This window comes from Myotis myotis, unplaced genomic scaffold (assembly GCF_014108235.1).
Source record: "Myotis myotis isolate mMyoMyo1 unplaced genomic scaffold, mMyoMyo1.p scaffold_m19_p_4, whole genome shotgun sequence".
Lineage (NCBI taxonomy): Eukaryota > Metazoa > Chordata > Mammalia > Chiroptera > Vespertilionidae > Myotis > Myotis myotis.
The window spans coordinates 83,246,450-83,270,051 of NW_023416346.1; the positions used below are offsets into that span (position 1 = coordinate 83,246,450).

The 23,602-nt window shown below is 42.3% G+C and overlaps 1 protein-coding gene across 3 annotated transcripts in view; it reads right to left on the minus strand.

Annotated features, from left to right (window-relative positions):
• The window catches only part of KIF4A (kinesin family member 4A), a 183,747-nt gene that overhangs the window by 112,592 nt on the left and 47,553 nt on the right, over nucleotides 1–23,602 (minus strand). For all 3 annotated transcript variants that reach the window (XM_036305013.1, XM_036305011.1, XM_036305014.1), the window contains exons 8-9: nucleotides 7,819–7,935; nucleotides 6,782–6,957 (exon numbers count right to left, since the gene is read on the minus strand). In XM_036305013.1, the coding sequence (XP_036160906.1) occupies nucleotides 6,782–6,957; nucleotides 7,819–7,935 (293 nt within the window). The remainder of the gene's footprint in view (nucleotides 1–6,781; nucleotides 6,958–7,818; nucleotides 7,936–23,602) is intronic.

Sequence of the window (23,602 nt, forward strand, 5' to 3'; positions counted from 1 at the left end):
TCATTGATGTTCCTATCTCTCTCTCCCTCTTCCTTCCTCTCTGAAATCAATAAAAATAAAAATATTTTTAAAAATTGGCCTGCCGAAACCGGTTTGGCTCAGTGGATAGAGCATCAGCCTGCGGACTGAAGGGTTCCAGTCAAGGGCATGTACCTGAGTTGCGGGCACATCCCCAGTGGGAGATGTGCAGGACGTGGCTGATTGATGTTTCTCTCTCATCGATGTTTCTAACTCTCTATCTCTCTCCCTTCCTCTCTGTAAAAAATCAATAAAAATGTATTTTTTTAAAAAATTGCCCTGACTGGTTTGGCTCAGTGGATAGAGCGTTGGCCTGCAGACTCAAGGGTCCCAGGTTCGATTCCAGTCAAGGGCATGTGCCTTGGTTGCGGGCACATTCCCAGTGGGGGATGTGCAGGAGGCAGCTGATCGATGTTTCTCTCTCATCGATGTTTCTAACTCTCTATCCCACTCCCTTCCTCACTGTAAAAAAATCAATAAAATATATTCAAAAAATTTGTTTTAAATAAATAAATAAATAATCAAACTCAGCCCTGTGCTAAGCAATGTGAAGGGGACTATGAGAATAAACTCTTGTGGTTTATTCTCAATTTTACAATCTAGTTAATGAACACAAGCCTAAGGCCTGAAATAGTAGTAGGAAATAATAAAAGACAGAAGATGCTAAATCATCAAGTATAGTTAAACTGGGGGCCCGGTGCACAAAGATTCTTGCATGGGAGATGGGTCCCACAGCCCAACCTGCACCCTCTCCAATCTGAAAGCCCTCAGGTGAGCCCTCTCCAATCTGGGAGTTTGTCTGTCTTTGCAATCATATGAGCGAATTGTCTGAGACCCCAACCCAGTTTGGTATGTTACTCACAGAATAATAGAGGCATTTTTTTTCTTTGCTTCATTGGTGGAGATTTCCTGGAAGTTTTAGGATATCTACCCTTTAATTTTTCCTAGACACTCTGATTTTACTTATGTCTCTCACCTTTGCTTTCCCTCCATCCCCCACTGCAACAGTAACTTGCTCTAGTCTCACTTTGCTCTAGTGGCTAGGACAGGGGTGGGCAAACTTTTTGACTCGAGGGCCACAATGGGTTCTTAAACTGGACCGGAGGGCTGGAACAAAAGCATGGATGGAGTGTTTGTGTGAACTAATATAAATTCAAAGTAAACATCATTACATAAAAGGGTACGGTCTTATTTTTTTAGTTTTATTCATTTCAAACGGGCCGGATCCGGCCCACGGGCCGTAGTTTGCCTACGGCTGGTCTAGGAGATCCGATTGCCACCAGAACTACGGTTCACAGCATTCCTGGTGCTCCCCGCAATCTTGGTTTTCCCTTCTGGCTCTGTCTCCGTCCCATGGCCTCCCACTCTGACAAGTCCTCCAAGCTGCCAGATCTTCCTCTCTGCTCTCCGTCTGGCAGCTTGGGGAGCCAAGTTCCCCAAGCGACTCCACTCTCGGCTGGCTCTCCCACTCTGCTCTCTGTCCAGTGGCTTGGGAGGAGTGACTGAGGGAGCCACGTCCCCACAAGCCGCTGGTTCTCCCACTCTGCTCTCTGCCTGGCACCTGTGTATGCAAATTATCCCACCATCTTTGTCAGGTTAATTTGCATACTCACTCTTGATTGGCTGGTGGGTGTTGTGGAGGTACAGTCAATTTACATGTTTCTATTTTCTTATATAGGGTACTTTAGGGTTCTGGGAAATGACAAGTGAATGGAATCCTAAAACAATCAAAAGGAGACTTCATAGAGATGTGTAATCATCCTCTCCCCTTCCCTTCTATGATAGAAGAGGAGCTGTTCTGTCTCCTACAACCAGTCTCCTCACTTATGATTTGGATCCCAACTCTTCTTGCCTCCTGATGAATCTTCTTCTATTCGTTATCCCTTCTCTCTTCTTTATCTTTGACTTCTCCCTTTCTAAAAGGGATACTTCCTATTAAGATGAAAACATGTTCAAATCTCACCTATCTTAAAACAATAGCATGCTTCCCTATCCCACTGCCCTTTGCCCTATTTCTCTCCTTCACAAATTTTGAAAGAATAGTTTACACCCATTGCCTTCATTTCCTTTTGCTCTCCTCTCTCACTTGCTCCTCAACTTCAATATTGATTTCTGCTCACAGTATTCCACTGAAATAACTCTTGTTAAGGTCACCAATGATCTGCATATCACTACATCCCATGGTAATTTTTCAGTCTTCAGTTTATTTGATGATTTGGTAGATAACATACTTTCCTGCTTTTCCTTCTATTCTTCTAGCTGATCTTCTAAGTCTCTTTCCTGGTTCATCTTTGCTTCAACTGTCCTTTAAATGGTAAAGTTCCTCAAACCCCAGTATCATTCTACTCACTTTATACTCTCTTTTTAAAGTCCCAACTCTGCCTATGGCTTCAATTACCATCTACAAACTAGTGACTGCCAAAATGTATCCAAAACACAGATCTTTCTGAATTTAGACCCATATATTCAACTATCTACTTAACATTTCACTAAGTTGTCTGCTATCCCCAAACCAGTGAGCTCCTGGTCAGGGAATACGCAGCTTCACACACCAGAAATATGGGTGCTGTACCCTCATCCCTTTAACTAATCCACTGGTCACTTCTTTTTATCACCACTACCACCCTAAATGTAGCCACCATTATCCTCACTTGGATCACTGTAGTTAGTAACTTCTCAGGTGGTCTCCAGGAATTTACTTTTCCTCCATTACAATCCATTTCCACACAGTGGCCAGACCATCTTTTAAAAATGTAAATTACCAATAAGTTTTCACATAGTCCATGAGGCTTTGATCAGGACTCTGCTTTTTCTCTAGTCTAATACTGGAATACTCTTTCCTTGCTATTTCCACTCTAGCCACACTGGCATTCTTTGATTTCTTCAAATGCACTATACTTCTTCCCCATTTAAGACCTTTGTAGACTTGCAATATACCTGGTACTGTTCTAAGTGTTTTACATGTACTAGCTAAACCCCCACAAAAATTCTATGCAGCAGGTATAATAATCATTTCTTTTTTATAGATAGGGAAACTGAAAAACAAAGAACTTGCTCAAGGTACATGGCCAGGATTTGAACCTGGGCAGTCTGGCTGCAATGTCACTGCTTTTAACCACTGTACTTTGCTACACATCCTATTTCTACTCCCTGGAATCCTCTTCCTTCTTTTCTGCATAGATAATTCCTACTCAATCCCTTAGACCTCAATTCAAATGTTGCTAACCTCAGGAAGCCTTCTCAGATTAGATATATAACAGAAGATCCTATTCTATACTTTCACAGCACACTATCCCAGTTTATAAGGATATGTTGGTATGATTATCCTATCTAATAAAAGACAAAAAGGGTAATTAACCGTACCTCTGCTATGCTTCCCATTGGCTAATCAGGGCGATATGCAAATTAACTGCCAACAAAGATGGCGGCAGGCAGCCATGCAGCTGAAGAGAACATGAGGCTTGCTTGCTCCAGTGATGGAAGAAGCCAAGGTTCCCCGCCTGCCGCGGCCCGGCTCTGAGCCCAAAAGCAACAATGTTTCGATTATAGAAGCTAAACAAACCCCAGATACCTGCTTTCAGCCAGGCCGTGGCCTCAGAGCTGGGAGCGCCAGTGACGGCAACAATGTTTCAATTATAGAAGGTAAATAAATCCCAGAATAAAAAAAAGAAAAAAAGAAAAAAAGGAGAGGCTGGTTGCTTCAGTCGCTGGCCAGCCTGAAAACGGTCATCAGCCCCTCACCCAGGCTGGCTAGGCACCCCAGCGGGACGCCCACCCTGATCTGGGACACTATTCAGGGGAAACCAACTGGCACCCACCCATGCACCAGGCCTCTATCCTATATAGTAAGAGGGTACTATGCAAATTGACCCTAACAGCAGAAAGACTGGGAATGACTGGTCACTATGACACGCATTGACCACCAGGGGGGCAGACGCTCAATGCAGGAGCTGCCCTCTGGTGGTCAGTCCCTCTCACAGCGGGGAGCTCTGCTCAGCCACAAGCCAGGCTGATGGCTGCCAGTACAGTGGTGGTGGTGGGAGCCTCTCCCGCCTCCTCAACAGCGCTAAGGATGTCCGACTGCAGCTTCGGCCTGCTCCCCGCTGGCAAATGAACATCCCCCGAGGGCTGCCAGAGGGAGGTCTGACTGCCAGCTTGGGCCCGGTCCCCCAGGGAGCAGGCCTAAGCCAGCAGGTGGTTATCCTCCAAGGGGTCCCAGACTGCGAGAGGGCACAGGCCGGGTTGAGGGCCCCCCCACCCCCGAGTGCACAAATTTTTGTGCACTGGGCCTCTAGTCCTATATCAGGGGTCCTCAAACTTTTTAAACAGGGGACCAGTTCACTGTCCCTCAGACCGCTGGAGGGCTGGACTATAGTTTAAAATAAAAAAACTATGAACAAATTCCTATGCACACTGCACATATCTTATTTGGAAGTAAAAAAACAAAATGGGTACAAATACAATATTTGTATTTGCATGGGGCCCGCGGGCCATAGCTTGAGGACCCCTGTTCTATATAATAAAAGGCTAATATGCAAATTGACCAAACAGCGGAACGACCAGTCGCTATGATGCACACTGACCGCCAAGGGGCAGATGCTCAATGCAGGAGCTGCCCCATGGTGATCTGTGCGCTCCCATAGGGGGAGCACTGCTCAGCCAGAAGCCCTGAGCCAGGCTCACGGCTGGTGAGCGCAGCCACGGTGGCGGGAGCCTCTCCCTCCTCTGCGGCAGTGCTAAGGATGTCTGACTGCCAGCTTAGGACATCCCCTGAGGGCTCCTGGACTGGGAGAGGGCACAGGCCAGGCTGAGGGACTCTCCCCAAGTACACAAATTTCATGAACCGGGCCTCTAGTAGTTTATAAGGATATGTTGGTATGATTATGTGTTTAGTGTCTGTCTCTCCTAATAAGTTCCATGAAGGCAGAAACTGTGTCTGCTTTGCTCAACAATGTATCCTAGCACAGTACCTGGTACATAATAGTGTTCAATAAACATTTATTGTTGGAACAAATAAATGACTAAGAAAAAGAGCATTTTGGGCAATAAGCATACACATGAAAGAAAATAGAGGGAGAGATCTGAGTGTGTGATATTTTATAATTTAGATGATACTGTGAACAGGTAAATTACATGGATTTTCTATAGTGACTCCATAGGAGGGAAGGAGATAAAGGAGGAGAAGGGGAGAGAAGAAAAGAGACTAACTGAATAGTAGTTGTTATCACTGAGAAGGAAGGCCAGAGGCAGAGTGAGCTCTGGACAGTTGGGAAAACACTAGATTCCCAGTTGAAAGAGTATTATACCCTGGAAGGCAAGAAAACTTCATCCCCCAAGCATGAATCAATCCAATGACCTGCCTTCTCGGCTCTTCTACCAGGGCTACTAAGCTGTTGCACATGCAGTCGTAGTGACACTACCACAAATTCAAGCTTATAGTTAACTACCTCTTCTATTTCTGTGATTTCAAGTCTTTTGTGGTCAATTCCTCTACCCTATTACATGCTTGCTTGCTCTTAGAAGATGACCTTGCCTCCTACTTAACTGAGAAGATAAAGTAGAAAATTCCTCAATTTATCTTCTCCCTCTAAATTAGTGTCACTGTATTATTCCTATCTTAACCCTTTTCTTCTAGTTTTGGGGCAGGTGATCCCTCTAAATTAGTGTCACTGTATTATTCCTACCTTAACCTCTTTTCTTCTAGTCTTGGGGCAAATTGTAAGTCCCTTGTCTAAAGCAAATCCATCTTTATTTGTTCTCAGAACCTCAACTACTCAAAGATAGCCCCCTATCAACTAGTCCTGATTATCAGTTTTAGTCTCTCCCAATGGTTCTTTCACTTTTTTAAGTTCTTCCATATTTTAAAAACAAACAAATAAACAAACAAACAAATCTACATCCCTTGACCCTTGATTACTGCCTCTTGTCTTCTTGTATCTTCCCTTTTTTCAAGAAGAGCCTATCAGCTTCTACCATTACCTTATCTAGTATTCACTGTCTATTGTACAGCATTCTGCTCTTTTACTAAGCAACTCTACTTAGATATCCCCTCGATCCCTTCAAATTCAAACAACACAAAATGAGTTTCATCATTTCCTATCTGACCCTGTTTTTCAGCCTATATTCCCTGACTTAATCACTGCTACTACCATTTATTCTTTTGTCCAAGCAAGAAACCTGAAAATTAACCTTGATTATCCTCTCCCGCCCTTCCACATCAGGTTTGTTACTAAGTAAGCCCTATACATTCTACTGTACTTCTTTATTTGTTTTTCTAATTTGTCCCCTTCTCTAAATCTCTATTGCTATTGTCTTTAGTTCAGGCCTGAGTTATTATAACAGCCCAATTTATTTTCCTATTTCTAGTCCTGCTCCCCCCAAAATCCACTTTCTTGAGACTTGCTAGAGTGATCTCCCTCTTCCAATGGCCACCCACTTTCAATGGTTTCTCAAAACTTTCAGGTTGAATTCCAAATTCTTTACAAGTCATGTGAGGACCTCCAGGATCTGATCTGATTCCTGCCTACCTTTCATCTTATCTCAATGTTCACTTCTTATCCGTTACATCTCCAATGCCAGCCCCGCATCTTAAATGTGACAACCATATTAATAGGAATTGTTAACATGGTAATAATTCCCTAAAAAATATGCTTAACCAGTATGTTTAAATTTCTGATAAAGGAGAAGCTGAGAAACAGAAGCAGCTCTGTCATTCCATTCACATTCTTCTAATTTTTCTCATCAAATTGCAAGTCCCTTATACCTGTTGCTTCAGATGATTAAGTTCAGCTGTCCGGGGATCAATATTAACAATGGGTTTGTTCTTGATTTTTCTTGCTCTGTCAGCATAGCGAAGGGTATTTAATGTTTCTTCTAGATTGGAGTCAGCAGGACTCACACAGGCTATCATAAGAGTGTGGCTATTACCTCCTAAAGAATCTGAAAAGGAACAATGGAAGGAAATGAAATCAAACAAGTAAAATGCAAGCAAAGCTGTCTATATGGGCTGGAGAATTCAAAATCAGAGCTGTAACAACAAAGAAATGAGTATCTACCCAATTCCTATTTGTGATAATATAAAAACACAAAGATTTTTGATGTATAAAATAATAATAGAGTTTGCCGAAACCGGTTTGGCTCAGTGGATAGAGCGTCGGCCTGCGGACTGAGGGGTCCCAGGTTCGATTCCGGGCAAGGGCATGTACCTGGGTTGCGGGCACATCCCCAGTGGGAGATGTGCAGGAGGCAGCTGATCGATGTTTCTCTCTCATCGATGTTTCTAACTCTCTATCTCTCTCCCTTCCTCTCTGTAAAAAATCAATAAAATATATTTTAAAAATAATAATAATAATAGCTTGAAATCCTATTGGATGTGTCCTCATTCTTAAGAGTCTGTGACTTCAGCAGTTAATCATGTTAAAACAATTGGGGCCTGGCCTAACTAAGTCAGGAGCCACTATAGAGATTAAACATTCCTAGGATGCTCCCACTAGGTAGATTTTAACACTTCAGGGAATTCTGCTTATCAGCACTAATAAAGAAACAGTAACCAAATTCATTTTCAGATACAAAGTATAAGTACAGTTGGCATTCTGCACACTTCTTGGCTCTCAAACCATATATGAAGACATCTTTCCATTATCTTACAAGTCTGCTTGCCAACAGGTCTCTCTCCTATTTATCAATTAGACAGCTCTGTATGTGATAGTCCAAAAATCTGGCTTTTTACCTGTTCCATTTCTGCTTTCTCAGCACTATCATAATTACTCTATCTTATTTTTAGAGGCACTTTGTGCTTACCTTGAAGCAATCGCGTCAACTTGGAATCTCTATAGGGCACAAAGCCACCCTTTTTGTCATCTCCAAGAGCACTGATCACATTCCCCAAGCATAGGAGGCCTCGGTTAATATTAATACCTAATAGCAGGAAACAAAATTTAAATTGCTTGGTAAAGCATCAAGCTTATTACTTACATTTATGCTAAGAAAGGTAAAAGAAAAAAAAGACCCTATAGAAATATTCACTCATCAATTTTAAGGAAACTTCTCAATCCTGTTCACTTTTCTTAGAGTGCCTCCTTAAATAAAATTTAAAGGACAAATGTCCAAATATTAGATATACACAATTGAGTCTGTTGCCACTTCTCATCCTTTCCCATGGAAACAAAGCAGATAGACAGATAACAACCACTATGTCAACAACCATTTGCATAGTTACTTTCTATATCCATTATCACACATAATCCTTAAATTAATTCCCAGAAATTAGATGAACAGCTATTTTTTATCACGTTGTTATCATTACTAAAGTGCCTACAGAAGGATGATAATGATGAAAAGAGTGATAACAGCTAACTTTATATAGTGTTTACTATAAGCCAGACACTGTTTTAGGTACTTCATTAGGGGTGGGCAAAAGTAGGTTTATAGTTGTTTGTATGAAAAATAGTACAATAATCCTATCTAATAATAGACAAACATGGTAATTAACCATACCTCCGACACGCTTCCCATTGGCTAAGCAGGGCGATATGCAAATTAACTGCCAACCAAGATGGCGGCCGGCAGCCAGGCAACAGAAGCAAACAGGAGGCTTGCTTGCTCCAGTGAAGGAGGAAGCCAAGGTTCCCCGCCTGCTGCTGCTGGGCTCTGAGCTTGCACTCTAAGAAACAATGTTGCAATTATAGAAGCTAAACAAACCTCATGCTTTCAGCCAGCTGGCCGAGCTGAAGTTGCAACAGTGTTTCAATTATAGAACCCAAACAAACCCAGATACCTGCTTTCAGCAGCCGAGGTCTCAGAGCTGGAGCCAAGCCTCAGAGCTAAAACCGGCTCTCAGCTCCATTGACAGCCATAGAAGGTAAATAAATCCCAGGAAAAAAAGAAAAAAAAGAAAAAAAGGAGAGGATGAGAGCTTCAGTTACCCGCCAGCCTGAAAACAGCCCTCATTCCTCACCGAGATTGGCCAGGCACCCCAGTGGGGACCCCCGCCCTGAAGGGGGTGTGACCAGCTGCAAACAGCCATCATCCCCTCATCCAGGCTGGCCAGGCACACCAGTGGGGACCCCCACCCTGAAGGGGGTGTGGCCAGCTGCAAACAGCCATCATCCCCTCATCCAGGCTGGCCAGGAACCCAAGCGGGACCCGCATCCTGATACAGGACACCCTTCAGGGCAAACCAGCCGGCCCCCACCCATGCACCAGGCCTCTACCCTATATAGTAAAAGGGTAATATGGGACTACATCAAAATAAAAAGCTTCTGCACAGCAAAAGAAACCATCAACAAAACAACGAGAAAACCCACTGTGTGGGAAAACATATTTGCCAATGTCATATCTGATAAGGGCCTAATCTCCAAAATTTATAGGGAACTCATACAACTTAACAAAAGGAAGATAAACAATCCAATCAAAAAATGGGCAAAGGACCTAAATAGACACCTTTCAAAAGAGGACATTCAGAAAGCCAAGAGACATATGAAAACATGCTCAAAGTCACTAATCATCCGAGAGATGCAAATCAAAACAACAATGAGGTACCATCTCACACCTGTCAGACTGGCTATCATCAACAAATCAACAAACGACAAGTGCTGGAGAGGATGTGGAGAAAAAGGAACACTTGTCCACTGCTGGTGGGAATGCAGACTGGTGCAGCCACTATGGAAGACAGTATGGAGTTTCCTTAAAAAACTGAAAATGGAACTCCCATTTGACCCTGTGATCCCACTTCTAGGAATATATCCCAAGAAAACAGAAACACCAATCAGAAAGGATATATGCACCCCTATGTTCATAGCAGCACAATTCACCATAGCTAAGATCTGGAAACAGCCTAAGTGCCCATCAGTAGATGAATGGATTAGCAAACTGTGGTACATCTACACGATGGAATACTATGCTGCTCTAAAAAGGAAGGAACTCTTACCATTTGCAACGTCATGGATGGAACTGGAGAGCATTATGCTAAGTGAAATAAGCCAGTCAATGAAGGAAAAATACCACATGATCTCACTCATTCATGGATAATAGAGACCATTATAAACTTTTGAACAATAATAGATACAGAGGCAGAGCTGCCTCAAACAGATTGTCAAACTGCAGCGGGAAGGCTGGGGAGGGTTGGGGAGCAGGAGATAGGGGGGTAAGAGATCAACTAAAGGACTTGTATGCATGCATATAAGCATAACCAATGGACATAAGACACTGGGGGATAGGGGAGGCTAGGGGACTGTCTAGGGCGGGGGGATAAAATGGACACATATGTAATACCCTTTGCAATACTTTAAGCAATAAATTAAAAAAAAAAGTTTAAAAAAAACACAAAGAAATATGAGTGCAAAAAGAGACTTGTTTCTAATGAAAAATAAATCGAATGCTTCAGAAAGAAAAAAAAAAAAGGCATCCAAATTGGAAAAGAAGAAGTAAAACTGTCCTTATTTGCAGATGACATGACACTGTACACAGAGAACCCTAAAGACTCCATCAAAAAATTATTAGACTTAATAAATGAATTCAGCAATGTAGCAGGATACAAAATTAATATCAAGAAATCTATGGCATTTCTTTACACCAATAGTGAACTTACAGAAAGTGAGACTAAAAAAGCAATCCCATTTACCATAGCATCAAAAAACTTAAGATACCTAGGAATAAACTTAACTAAGGAGGTAAAAGACTTATATGCAAAAAACTACAGGACACTGAAAAAAGAGATAGAGGAAGACATAAACAGATGGAAGAACATACCATGTTCTTGGATTGGTAGAATCAACATCATTAAAATGTCCATACTACCCAAAGCAATCTATAAATTCAACGCACTTCCCATTAAATACCAAAGGCATATTTCACAGATCTAGAATGAATGTTCCAAAAATTCATCTGGAATAAAAAAAAGACCTCAAATAGCTGCAGCAATCCTGAGAAAGAAGAACAAAGTAGGTGGGATCTCAATACCAGACATCAAACTGTATTACAAAGCCACTGTACTTAAAATAGCTTGGTACTGGCACAAGACCAGACATATAGATCAATGGAATAGAATAGAGAACCCAGAAATCAACCCAAACCACTATGCCCAATTAATATTTGACAAAGGAGGCAAGAGCATACAATGGAGTCAAGACAGTGTCTTTAATAAATGGTGTTGGGAAAATTGGACAGATACATGCAAAAGGATGAAACTAGACCACCGACTCACACCATACACAAAAATAAACTCAAAATGGATAAAAGACTTAAATGTAAGGCAGGAAACCATAAAAATACTAGAGGAATCTACAGGAAGCAAAATCACAAACATATGCCGAAGGAATTCCGTCTCTGATAATGCTCCTAGGGCAATGGAAACTAAAGAGAAAATAAAAAAATGGGACTACATCAAAATAAAAAGCTTTTGCACAGCAAAGGAAACCATCAACAAAACAACAAGAAGACCCACTGCATGGGAGAACATATTTGCCAATGATATCACCGATAAGGGTTTAATCTCCAACATTTACAGGGAACTCATGAAACTTAACAACAAAAAGATAAACAATCCAATCAAAAATGGGCAATGGACCTAGATAGACAGTTTTCGAAAGAGGACATACAGAAGGCCGAAAGACATACGAAAACATGCTCAAAGTCACATTATACGAGAGATGCAAATCAAAACGACAATGCGGTATCATCTCACACCTGTCTGAATGGCTATCATCAACAAATCAACAAGTGCTTGAAGAAAAAGGAACCCTTCTGCACTGCTGGTGGGAATGCAGACTGGTGCAGCCACTGTGGAGAACTGTATGGAGCTTCCTCAAAAAACTAAAAATGGACCTCCCATTTGAACCAGTGATCCCACTTCTAGGAATATATCCCAAGAAGCCAGAAACACCAATCAGAAAGGATATATGCACTCCTATGTTCATAGCAGCACAATTCACCATAGCTAAGATTTGGAAACAGCCTAAGTGCCCATCAACAGATGAGTGGATTAAAAAACTGTGGTACATCTACACAATGGAATACTACGCTGCAGTAAAAAAGAAGGAACTCTTGCCTTTTGCAATAGCATGGATGGAACTGGAGAGCATTATGCTAAGTGAAATAAGCCAGTCAGAGAAAAATAAATACCTCATGATTTCACTCATTTGTGGAATATAGAGAACAACATAGACTGATGAACAGGGACAGATCCAAAGACAGAGAAACAGCAATCAGACTACTAATCCCAGGAGGGAAAGTAGGGGAGGGGGGGAGGTAAGGAGAAGAGATCAACCAAAGGACTTGTATGCATTCATATAAGCCAAACCAATGGACATGGATAACGGGGGATGAGAGCATGAGTGGGCGGGGGGAGGATGGGGGTTTAATGGGGGGGGGGGTGAGGACACATTTGTAATACCTTAACTAATAAATAACTAAAAAAAAAAAAATAATTGAAGGACAGATATAGTGCTTACCAGACAAGAAAAAAATAAAGGAGTTCATCACCACCAAACTAGTATTATAAGAAATGTTAAAGGTCCTTCTTTAAGAAGAAAAAAGAAGATAAAAAAAATCTATGATAATAAAAGTATAATATGCTAATTAGACCGGACGTCCTTCTGGACGAAGCCAGGGCTGCAAGGGAAGCCTGGGTTCCGGGTACCTGCTGGCAGCTGGAGGGAAGCCCGGGTCCCAGGTGCCAGAGGGAAGCCGGTGCTGGCAGCCAGGGAAAGGAAGGCTTACTCTTGCACGAATTTCATGCATCCGGCCTCTAGTTAATAATAAAATGGGAATAATTACATACCTATCAATAAACACGTTAAATGCAAATGGATTAAACGCTGCAATCAAAAGACATGTAGGGTGGCTGAATTATAAGAATATAAGGCCCTATCCCAGCCGTGGGCAAACTACGGCCCGCGGGCCAGATCCGGCCCGTTTGAAATGAATAAAACTAAAAAAAAAAAAGACCGTACCCTTTTATGTAATGATGTTTACTTAGAATTTATATTAGTTCACACAAACACTCTATCCATGCTTTTGTTCCGGCCCTCTGGTCCAGTTTAAGAACCCATTGTGGCCCTCGAGTCAAAAAAAGTTTGCCTACCCCTGCCCTAGCCGGTTTGGCTCAGTGGATAGAGCATTGGCCTGCAGACTGAAGAATCCTGGGTTTGATTCCGGTCAATGGCACATGCCTGGGTTGCAGGCTCGAGGCAGCTGATCCATGATTCTCCCTCATAATTAATGTTTCTATCTCTCCCTCCCTCTCCCTTCCTCTCTGAAATCAATAAAAATATACTTTAAAATAGAACATAAGACTTATACATATGCTGTCTATAAGAGATTCACTTCATATCAAAAGGCTAAAAGTAAAGGAATGAAAAAAGATAGTTCATGCAAATGGAAAAAAACAAAAGCTGAAGTAGCAATACATATACTGGAAAACAGACTTGAAAACTAAGGCTGTCATAAGAGATAAAAAGGGACATTTCATGTCCATACTACCCAAAGCAATCTATAGATTCAATGCACTCCCCATTAAAATACCAACGGCATATAGAACGAACTCTCCAAAAATTCATCTGGAATAAAAAAAGACCCGGAATAGCTGCAGCGATCCTGAGAAAGAAGAACAAAGTAGGAGGGATCTCAATACCAGATATCAAGCTGCATTACAAAGCCACAGTTGTCAAAACAGCCTGGTACTGGCACAAGAACAGACACATAGATCAATGGAATAAAATAGAGAACGCAGAAATTGACCCAAACCACTATGCTCATTAATATTTGACAAAGGAGGCAAGAACATACAATGGAGTCAAGACAGTCTCTTCAATAAATGGTGTTGGGCCCTGACAGGTTTGGCTCAGTGGATAGAGCATTGGCCTGCAGACTGAAAGATCCCAGATTTGATTCCGATCAAGGGCATGTACCTTGGTTGCAGGCACATCCCCAGTAGGGGAGTGTACAGGAGGCAGCTGATCGATGTTTCTCTCTCATCGATGTTTCTAACTCTATCCCTCTCCCTTCCTCTCTGTAAAAAATCAATAAAATATATTTAAAAAAAATAAATATAAATGCTGTTGGGAAAATTGGACAGATACATGCAAAAAAATGAAACTAGACCACCAACTTACACCGTACACGAAAATAAACTCAAAATGGATAAAGGGCTTAAACATAAGATGGGGAACCATAAAAATACTAGAGGCCCAGTGCAACCTGGCCTGAACCCTTTCACAATCTGGGACACCTTGGGGGATGTCCGACTGTGGAATTGGGCTTGAACTGACAGTCAGACATCCCTCTTGCAATCCAGGACCACTGGCTCCTAACCGCTCGCCTGCCTGCCTGCCTGCCTGCCTGATCGCCCCTAACCACCTCTGCCTCGGCCCCCATCGCCATGGCTTCGTCTGGAAGATCGTTCGGCTATCTGGTCTAATTAGCATATTACGCTTTTATTATTATAGATTAGAGGAATCCACAGGCAGCAAAATCTCAGATATATGCCGAAGCAATATCTGCACCAATACAGCTCCTAAGGCAATGGAAACTAAAGAGAAAATAAACAAATGGGACTACATAAAAATAAAAAGGGAAGGTAGCAGAGGGTGGGGGTAAGGGGGAGAGTTCAACCAAAGGGCTTGTATGCCTAACCAATGGACACAGACACCAGGGGGATAAGGACATGAGTGGGGGGTTGGGGGGGGGAATGGGGGAATAAGGACACATATGTAATAACTTAATCACTAAAGAAAAAAAGGACATTTCATAATGTTAAAAGAAATCAACAAAAGGATATTACCTTTGTAAACATTTATGAACCTAACATAGGCACACCTAAATATATAAAGAAAATATTGACAAACATAAAGGGAAAGATCGACAGTAATACAGTCATTGCAGAGAATTTTAACACCCCATTGTCATCAAGGGATAGATCTTCCAGACAGAAAATCAACAAGGATACAGAGGCCTTAAACAACACATTAGATCAGATGAATTTAATTGACATTCTTAGAGCATTTCACAGCAAAGCATCATATTATACATTCAAGTATACATGGAACATTTTCCAGGAAAGACCACATGTTAGGCCAAAACACAGTTTCAATAAATTTAAGACTGAAATCATAGCAATCATCTTCTCTTACCACAGCGTTATGAAACCCGAAATCAATTAAAAGGAAAAAAAACAACCCTGTAAAACACACAAAAACATGGCTAAGTAACATGCCACTAAACACTGAATGAATTAACAATGACATCAATGAAGAAAGCAGAAGATTCCTTGAGACAAATGAAATTAAATCACAATGACCCTGGCCCTGGCCGAGTAGCTCAGTTGATTAGAGCATCATCCCAAATCGCCAAGGTTGTGGGTTTTATCCTTGGTCAGGGCAAATATAAGAAGCAGCCAATGAAATCATAAATAACTGAAACAACAAATCAATCTCTCTCTCTCTCTCTCTCTCTCTCTCTCTCTCTCTCTCTCTCTCTCCTCCCTTTCTCTCTAAAATCAATAAAACAAGTTAAAAACAAAGAAAACCCAAAATCTATGGGACAAAGCAAAAGCAGTCCTAAGAAGGAAAGTCATACCAGTAGAGACCACCTCAAGAAACAGGAACCTGGATTTTTAGAATAAATAAAAATGAATAGTGATAGAAATTGTGAGAGATCCAGAATTACTGACTCTTCTGTCACCAGATTTTTCTTAAATGATTAGAATATGACCAAATGCATTTTAACTTTATGTTGAAACCTGAATCTGTTGAAACCTTTGAGCAATATTAGCATCCACTATACTCGGTTTCATTATCTATAAAATTGGCATAATTAGAATGGAAACTAAGATGGCGGCATAGGGAAACACCGAAATTGCTGCCTCCTACAACAACTTCAAAACAGAATAAACAGACAAAACGGATATCATCCAGAACTTCAGGAAGGCTGGCGGAGTGGACATTCTACAACTAGAAGGAAGGAGAAAAGCACACTGAGGGTCAGGAGCTGCGGAAGTAAAGTGCAAAGGTACGGAGGCTCGAGAGTGCCCGGAAAGGGGCTGGTACCTGAGGACATGGCTGTCTTTTTGAATAGGGAGGGAGTCACAAGCTCCCGACTGCCCTGAACTCCGGTTCCGGGAAGTCTCTGGGAACCCAGGACTCATACGGGGAGAAACTGGACTGTCTGGCAGCGGGCAGAACTCGGAACTCAAGGGCGGCTTTCCCTCAGAGGTCCTTGCAGCAATTGGATTGTCGGGACACTGAGACGCTCGCGTGGCCCCTTAGGGCAGGGCTGAGAATCCGCCATAGTTCCTTGCTCCGCCCTTTGATTCCCTGAGACCCCGCCCCACCCAGGCTGCGGCAGAAGCTTTTGCATTTGAATGCCCTGGCCCTTTGCAACCTGAAAATTACCTAACAAATTACAGCTGGGCCACAGACCCAGCACTTCCAAGAGAAGGCCCAAGGCCCCACAGCAGCTTGCATTGCTTCACAGCTGGGCCACATCAGGGCACCTCCAAACTCCAAAAAAGGAAGGGGAATCTGCAGTTCTCTTCATAGCTCCTGCTGGATAACCTCCAAGAGCCAGTGTACCCACTTGTCAGAGGGGGACCATCCGGATTACAACTCCTCAGATCCATAAGGGACACACCCAGGGGGCAGACTCAGTGAGCACCAAAGCCCCACTGAAGCAAGTCTTGCCCCAGAAGGGTGTCTTCAGCACAGAAGTTCTTCCACTGCAGACACAGCTGATTCTCACTGCCAATTGGCCTGGAGGTCAATTCCTCCCAGTGATCCTACAACAATCAAGGCTTAACTACAACAAGACTGTGCACAAAGCCCACAAGGGGGTGAACCAAGAGTGTCCACCTCAGGTAACTGGGGAGGTTGAGCCACTGGGCCCTACAGGACACCTAGCACACAAAACCACTCTACCAACACAGGGAAGCGGAAGCATAAAAAATGCAGAGACAAAGAAACAGGTCACAAATGACAGAAATGGAGGAAAGCAAACGACTGGATATAGAGTTCAAAACCACGTTTATAAGGATTTTCAAGAATTTTATGGAAACCGCTGATAAATTTAGTGAGACCCTCAAGAAATCTAGTGAGACCCTCGAGGATATGAAAAAGGACCAACGAGAAATTAAGCATACACTGACTGAAATAAAGAATAATATACAGAGATCCAACAGCAGACAAGAGGATCCCAAGAATCAAGTCAAAGATTTGAAATACAAAGAAACAAAAAATACCCAACCGAAAAAGAAAAAAGAAAAAAGATTCCAAAAATATGAAGATAGTGTAAGGAGCCTCTGGGACAACTTCAAGCATACCAACATCAGAATTATAGGGGTACCAGAAGAAGAGAGAGGGCAAGATATTGAAAACCTATTTGAAGAAATAATGACAGAAAACTTCCCCCACCTGGTGAAAGAAATAGACTTCCAAGTCCAGGAAGTGCAGAGAACCCCAAACAAAAGGAATCCAAAGAGGACCACACCAAGACACATCATAATTAAAATGCCAAGAGCAAAAGACAAAGAGAGAATCTTAAAAGCAGCAAGAGAAAGACAGTCAGTTACCTACAAGGGAGTACCCATACGACTGTCAGCTGATTTCTCAACAGAAACCATGCAGGCCAGAAGAGAGTGGCAAGAAATTTTCAAGGTGATGAATAGCAAGAACCTACAACCAAGATTACTTTATCCAGCAAAGCTATCATTCAGAATAGAAGGTCAGATAAAGAGCTTCACAGATAAGAGAAAGCTAAAGGAGTTCATTACCACCAAACCAGCATTATATGAAATGCTGAAAGGTATTCTTTAAGAAGAGGAAGAAGAAAAATGAACTCTTACCATTTGCCACAGCATGGATGGAACTGGAGAGCGGATAAATACCACATGATCTCACTCATTTGTGGAATATAATGAACAACATAAACTGATGAACAAGGACTGATCCAGAGACGGAGAGGCATTGATTGGACTGTCGGGCCTTGGAGGGAAGGTAGGGGAGGGTAGGGGTAAGGGGGAAAGATCAACCAAAGGACTTATATGCAAGCATATAGGCCTAACCAATGGACATGGACAACGGAGGGGTAAGGGCATGAGCGGGGGGGGGGGAGGGGCCGGGGGAGTAGGGGGTAACGTGGGGATAAGGACACATATGTAATATCTTAATCAATAAAAAATATATTTTAAAAAAGTTGGCATAATTATATCATCTCAGTAGTGTGAGATGATTGTGAAATATTTGAACTTCATCAGCGAAAAAACCTTTGGTTCTAATAAGAAAAGAAATTCCTAAAACATCTGTTATGTGGTCAAACAATTAAGAGAGTTGTCTGTCATTACAAGGACTTCAAGAACAGGACAGCAGAAACCATACATTCTTTTTTTTGTTGAATTTGTTCTAAGAATGGTTCTTCCCAGGTTCACTAAGGAATGGAAGCATATATAAGAGTCATACTTGACATGATGCCCAGAGATAGAAAACTGTCCTTACTTGGGTCAATGATAATAGGTCTTTTGATGGAGTCAACCACAGGACATCTGTAGTGGGTTAACTGGCAACCCTCAACACAATATGTCCATATTCTAAACCCCCTAATGTGTGATTCACTTATTTGATAAAAGGATGTTACTTATTTGGGGGAAAAGAGGGTCTTTGCAGAGGATACACTTCTCCTGGTTTTTCTGGGTGGCCCTAAGTATAATGCCATGTATTTTTAATAAAACAGAAGTGGAGGAGACAGAAAGGAGGAAGCAATGTGACCAGGAAGACATATTGAATAGATGCAGGCTATATTTCATTTCCAGGATTTGATCATTTTTGCCTTACAAATCTGTCATTTTCATTGGAGTCTAATGTATCTTTTATCACTCTTTTCTATTTCCCAATAAGATATACTAGAGGCCCGGTGCACGAAATTCATGTGTGGGGGGGTCCCCTCAGACCAGCCTACACCCTCTCTAATCTGGGACCCCTCAGGGGATGTCAGACTGCCGGTTTAGGCCCGATCCGTGGGATCAGGCCTAAACCGGCAGTCTGACATCCCTCTCACAACTGCTTCTAATCACTCACCTGCCTCCCTGCCTGGTCACCCCTAACTGCCCCCCTGCCAGCCTGGTCACCCCTAACTGCCCCCCTGCCGGCCTGGTCACCCCCAACTGCCCCCTCTGTTGGCCTGGTTGCCCCCAACTACCCCCCTGCCAGCCTGGTCGCCCCACGCAGCCTGCTTGTTCAGTTGTTTAGTTGTCCCTCACTAACCCCTTTGCCAGCCTGGTCACAGGCAGCCATTTTGTGAGGATGTGAGGATGTGAGGGTCAATTTTCATATTACCTCTTTATTATAAAGAATTAAATAAATTTGCACTAATACTGAAAAAAAAGAAACAGGAACAATATCTAATAAACTATCCTCACACTTAAATGAACTAGAAAAAGAGGAAACAAAACTCAAAGTGAGTAGAAAGAGGGAAATAATAAAGATCTGAGCATAAATAAAATAGTCCAAAAAAATAAAAATAAAAAGATCAATGTAACCAAGAAGTGGTTCTTTAAAAAGATAAACAAGATTTATGAAGCTCTAACCAGCACTAATCAAGAAAAAAAAAAAGAGAAGACCCAAATAAATAAAATAAAAATAAAAGAGGAAAAATGACACCTTACACCACAGAAATACAAAGGATTATTAAAAATACTATGAACAATTATATGCCAACAAATTGAACAGTCTTTTTTTTAAAATTAAATCTTTATTGTTCAGATTATTACATTTGTTCCTCTTTTTTCCCCCCATAAATCCCTCCTCCCAGTTCCCGCCCCACCCTCCGCCCTCACTCCCCACCCACTGTCCTCATCCATAGGTGCACGATTTTTGTCCAGTCTCTTCCTGCATCTCCCACACCCCTTTCCCCCCCAAGAATAGTCAGTCCATTCCCTTTCTATGTCCCTGATTCTATTATGATCACCATATTATTTATTCACTTGATTCTTAGATTCACTTGTTGATAGATGCATGTTTGTTGTTCATAATTTGTATCTTTACCTTTTTCTTCTTCTTCCTCTTCTTAAAGGATACCTTTCAGCATTTCATATAATACTGGCTAGGTGGTGATGAACTCCTTTAACTTTTCCTTATCTGTGAAGCTCTTTATCTGACCTTCAGTTCTGAATGATAGCTTTGCTGGATAAAGTAATCTTGGTTGTAGGTTCTTGGTATTCATCACTTTGAATATTTCTTGCCACTCCCTTCTGGCCTGCAAAGTTTCTGTTGAGAAATCAGCTGACAGTCATATGGGTATTCCCTTGTAGGTAACTGACTGTCTTTCTCTTGCTGCTTTTAAGATTCTCTCTTTGTCTTTTGCTCTTGGCATTTTAATTATGATGTGTCTTAGTGTGGTCCTCTTTGGATTCCTTTTGTTTGGGGTTCTCTGCGCTTCCTGGACCTGTAAGTCTATTTCTCTCACCAGGTGGGGGAAGTTTTCTGTCATTATTTCTTCAAATAGGTTTTCAATATCTTGCTCTCTCTCATCTTCTGGCACTCCTATAATTCTGATGTTGGTATGCTTGAATCTGTCCCGGAGGCTCCTTACACGATCTTCGTATTTTCGGATTCTTTTTTCATTTTGCTTTTCCAGTTGGGTGTTTTTTGCTTCTTCTCATTTCGAATCTTTGACTTGATTCTTGCGCTCCTCTGGTCTGCTGTTGGGTGTCTGTATAATATTCTTTATTTCAGTCAGTGTATGCTTAATTTCTAGTTGGTTCTTTATCACAACATCGAGGGTCTCATTAGGTTTCTTGTAGATCTCATTAAGTTTATTGGCAGTTTCTAGAAAATTATTGAAAGACCTTAAAAGTGTGGTTCTGAACTCTATATCCTCCATTGACAATTTTGTCCTGTTTCTTTGTCTCCGCATTTTTTATGCTTTCTTGGTGCACCCCCTAGTGGTCTTTGTGCACAGTCTTGTTGTAGTTAAGACTTGATTGTTGTTGGCAATACCGGGGGTGATTTGACCTCCAGGCTAACTGGCTATGAGAGTCCGCTGTGTCTGCAGTGGGAGAGCTTCTGTGCTGGATCTCTAGGGTGGTGCTAATCTAGCGTTTGCCTGAAGCTATCCGGCAAATGGCTCTGCGCAGGGCTTGGGCGGGGCGGGTGCCTGGGGATCTACAGGGCGGGCCGGAGCGAGTAGTTATGGCTGGTCTCAGTTCCGTCCCTAGGGGCTCTGCCTCACAGAGTCCCAGCAACCGCTGCAAACCTCGGACAGAAAGCTGCCTTCGATTTCCGACCGAAGCCGGACAGTCCCACTTCTCCCGTTTGAGTCTGGGTCCCTAGAGACTCGCCCAGATCTGGAGCTCAGAGTCTGAAGCTCCCTCCCGATTGAAAACAACAACGGCGCCCTCTGCCACCGGCCTGCTCCGCGCGCACTCCGCACCTCAGTATTTCACTTCAGCACTGCGCCTCCTCTGAGTCTGGGTATGATATTCTCTTTCCTCCTAGTTGTAGAATTTCCACTCAGCCAGCCTTCCTGTGGTTCTAGATGATGTCTGTTCCATCTTTTAGTTGTTTTTTGAAGTGGTTGTTCGAGGCAGCAATTTCCGGTGTTAACCTATGCCGCCATCTTGGTTAAATTGAACAGTCTTGAAGAAATGGATCAATTCCTAGATTACATACAGTCTTCCAAACTGACTCAAGAAGAAACAGAAAATCTAAGCAGACCAATTACTACTAACAAAATAAAATCAGTGATAAAAAAACCCCCAACAAAAACAGTTTTGGACTGGAAGGCTTCCCAGGTTAAGTTTAGAAAACATTCATAGAAGAATTAATACCTATCCTTCTCAAGCTATTTCAAAAAATTGAAAAGGAAGACTCCCAAGCCTATTTTATGAGGCCACCATTACTCTGATTCCAACATCAAATAAAGAAATTACAAAAAAGAAAATTATAGAATGCCAGAGAACCAAGATGGTGGCATAGGTAAACACCGGAGATTGCTGCCTCGCACAACCACTTCGAAAATACAACTAAAAGACGGAACGGACATCACCTAGAACCACAGGAAGGCTGGCTGAGGGGAAATTCTTCAACTAGAAGGAAAAAGAACAGCATACCGAGACTCAGAAGAGGCGCAGTGTGGAAAATACAAATGTGCGGAGGTGTGCGCGGAGCGGGCTGGCGGCAGAGGACGCGGTTGTCGTTTTCAATCGGGAGGGAGTCTCAGGCTCTGAGCTCCAGTTCCGGGTGAGTCTCTAGTGACCCAGACTCAAACGGGAGAAGCGGGACTGTCTGGCATCGGTCGGAACTCGAGGGCAGCTTTTTCTCCGAGGTTTGCAGCGGTTGCTGGGACTCTGAGAGGCAGAGCCTCTGGGGACGGGACTGAGAGCAGCCATAACTGCTCCCTCCGCCCGCCCTGTTGATCCCGTGCGACCCGCCCCACCCAAGCCCTGCACAGAGGCATTTGCCAGATAGCCTCAGGCAAAGGCTAGATTAGCAGCTGCCCAGAGGACAGAAGTTTTCCCACTGCAGATACAGCTGATTCTCACAGCCAGTTGGCCTGGAGGTCAAATCCCCCCAGTAATACCGACAACAATCAAGTCTTAACTACAATAAGACTGCGCACAAAGACCACTAGGGGGTGCACCAAGAAAGCATAAAAAATGCGGAGACAAAGAAACAGGACAAAATTGTCAATGGAGGATATAGAGTTCAGAACCACACTTTTAAGGTCTTTCAATAATTTTCTAGAAACGGCCAATAAACTTAATGAGATCTACAAGAAATCTAATGAGACCCTCGATGTTGTGATAAAGAACCAACTAGAAATTAAGCATACACTGACTGAAATAAAGAATATTATACAGACACCCAACAGCAGACCAGAGGAGCGCAAGAATCATGTCAAAGATTTGAAATGCAAAGAAGCAAAAAACACCCAACTGGAAAAGCAAAATGAAAAAAGAATCCGAAAATACGAAGATCGTGTAAGGAGCCTCTGGGACAGATTCAAGCATACCAACATCAGAATTATAGGGGTGCCAGAAGATGAGAGAGAGCAAGATATTGAAAACCTATTTGAAGAAATAATGACAGAAAACTTCCCCCACCTGGTGAAAGAAATAGACTTACAAGTCCAGGAAGCGCAGAGAACCCCAAACAAAAGGAATCCAAAGGGGACCACACCAAGACACATCATAATTAAAATGCCAAGAGCAAAAGACAAAGAGAGAATCTTAAAAGCAGCAAGAGAAAGACAGTCAGTTACCTACAAGGGAATACCCATACGACTGTCAGCTGATTTCTCAACAGAAACTTTGCAGGCCAGAAGGGAGTGGCAAGAAATATTCAAAGTGATGAATACCAAGAACCTACAACCAAGATTACTTTATCCAGCAAAGCTATCATTCAGAATTGAAGGTCAGATAAAGAGCTTCACAGATAAGGAAAAGCTACAGGAATTCATCACCACCAAACCAGTATTATATGAAATGCTGAAAGGTATCCTTTAAGAAGAGGAAGAAGAAGAAAAAGGTAAAGATACAAATTATGAACAACAAATATGCATCTATCAACAAGTGAATCTAAGAATCAAGTGAATAAATAAT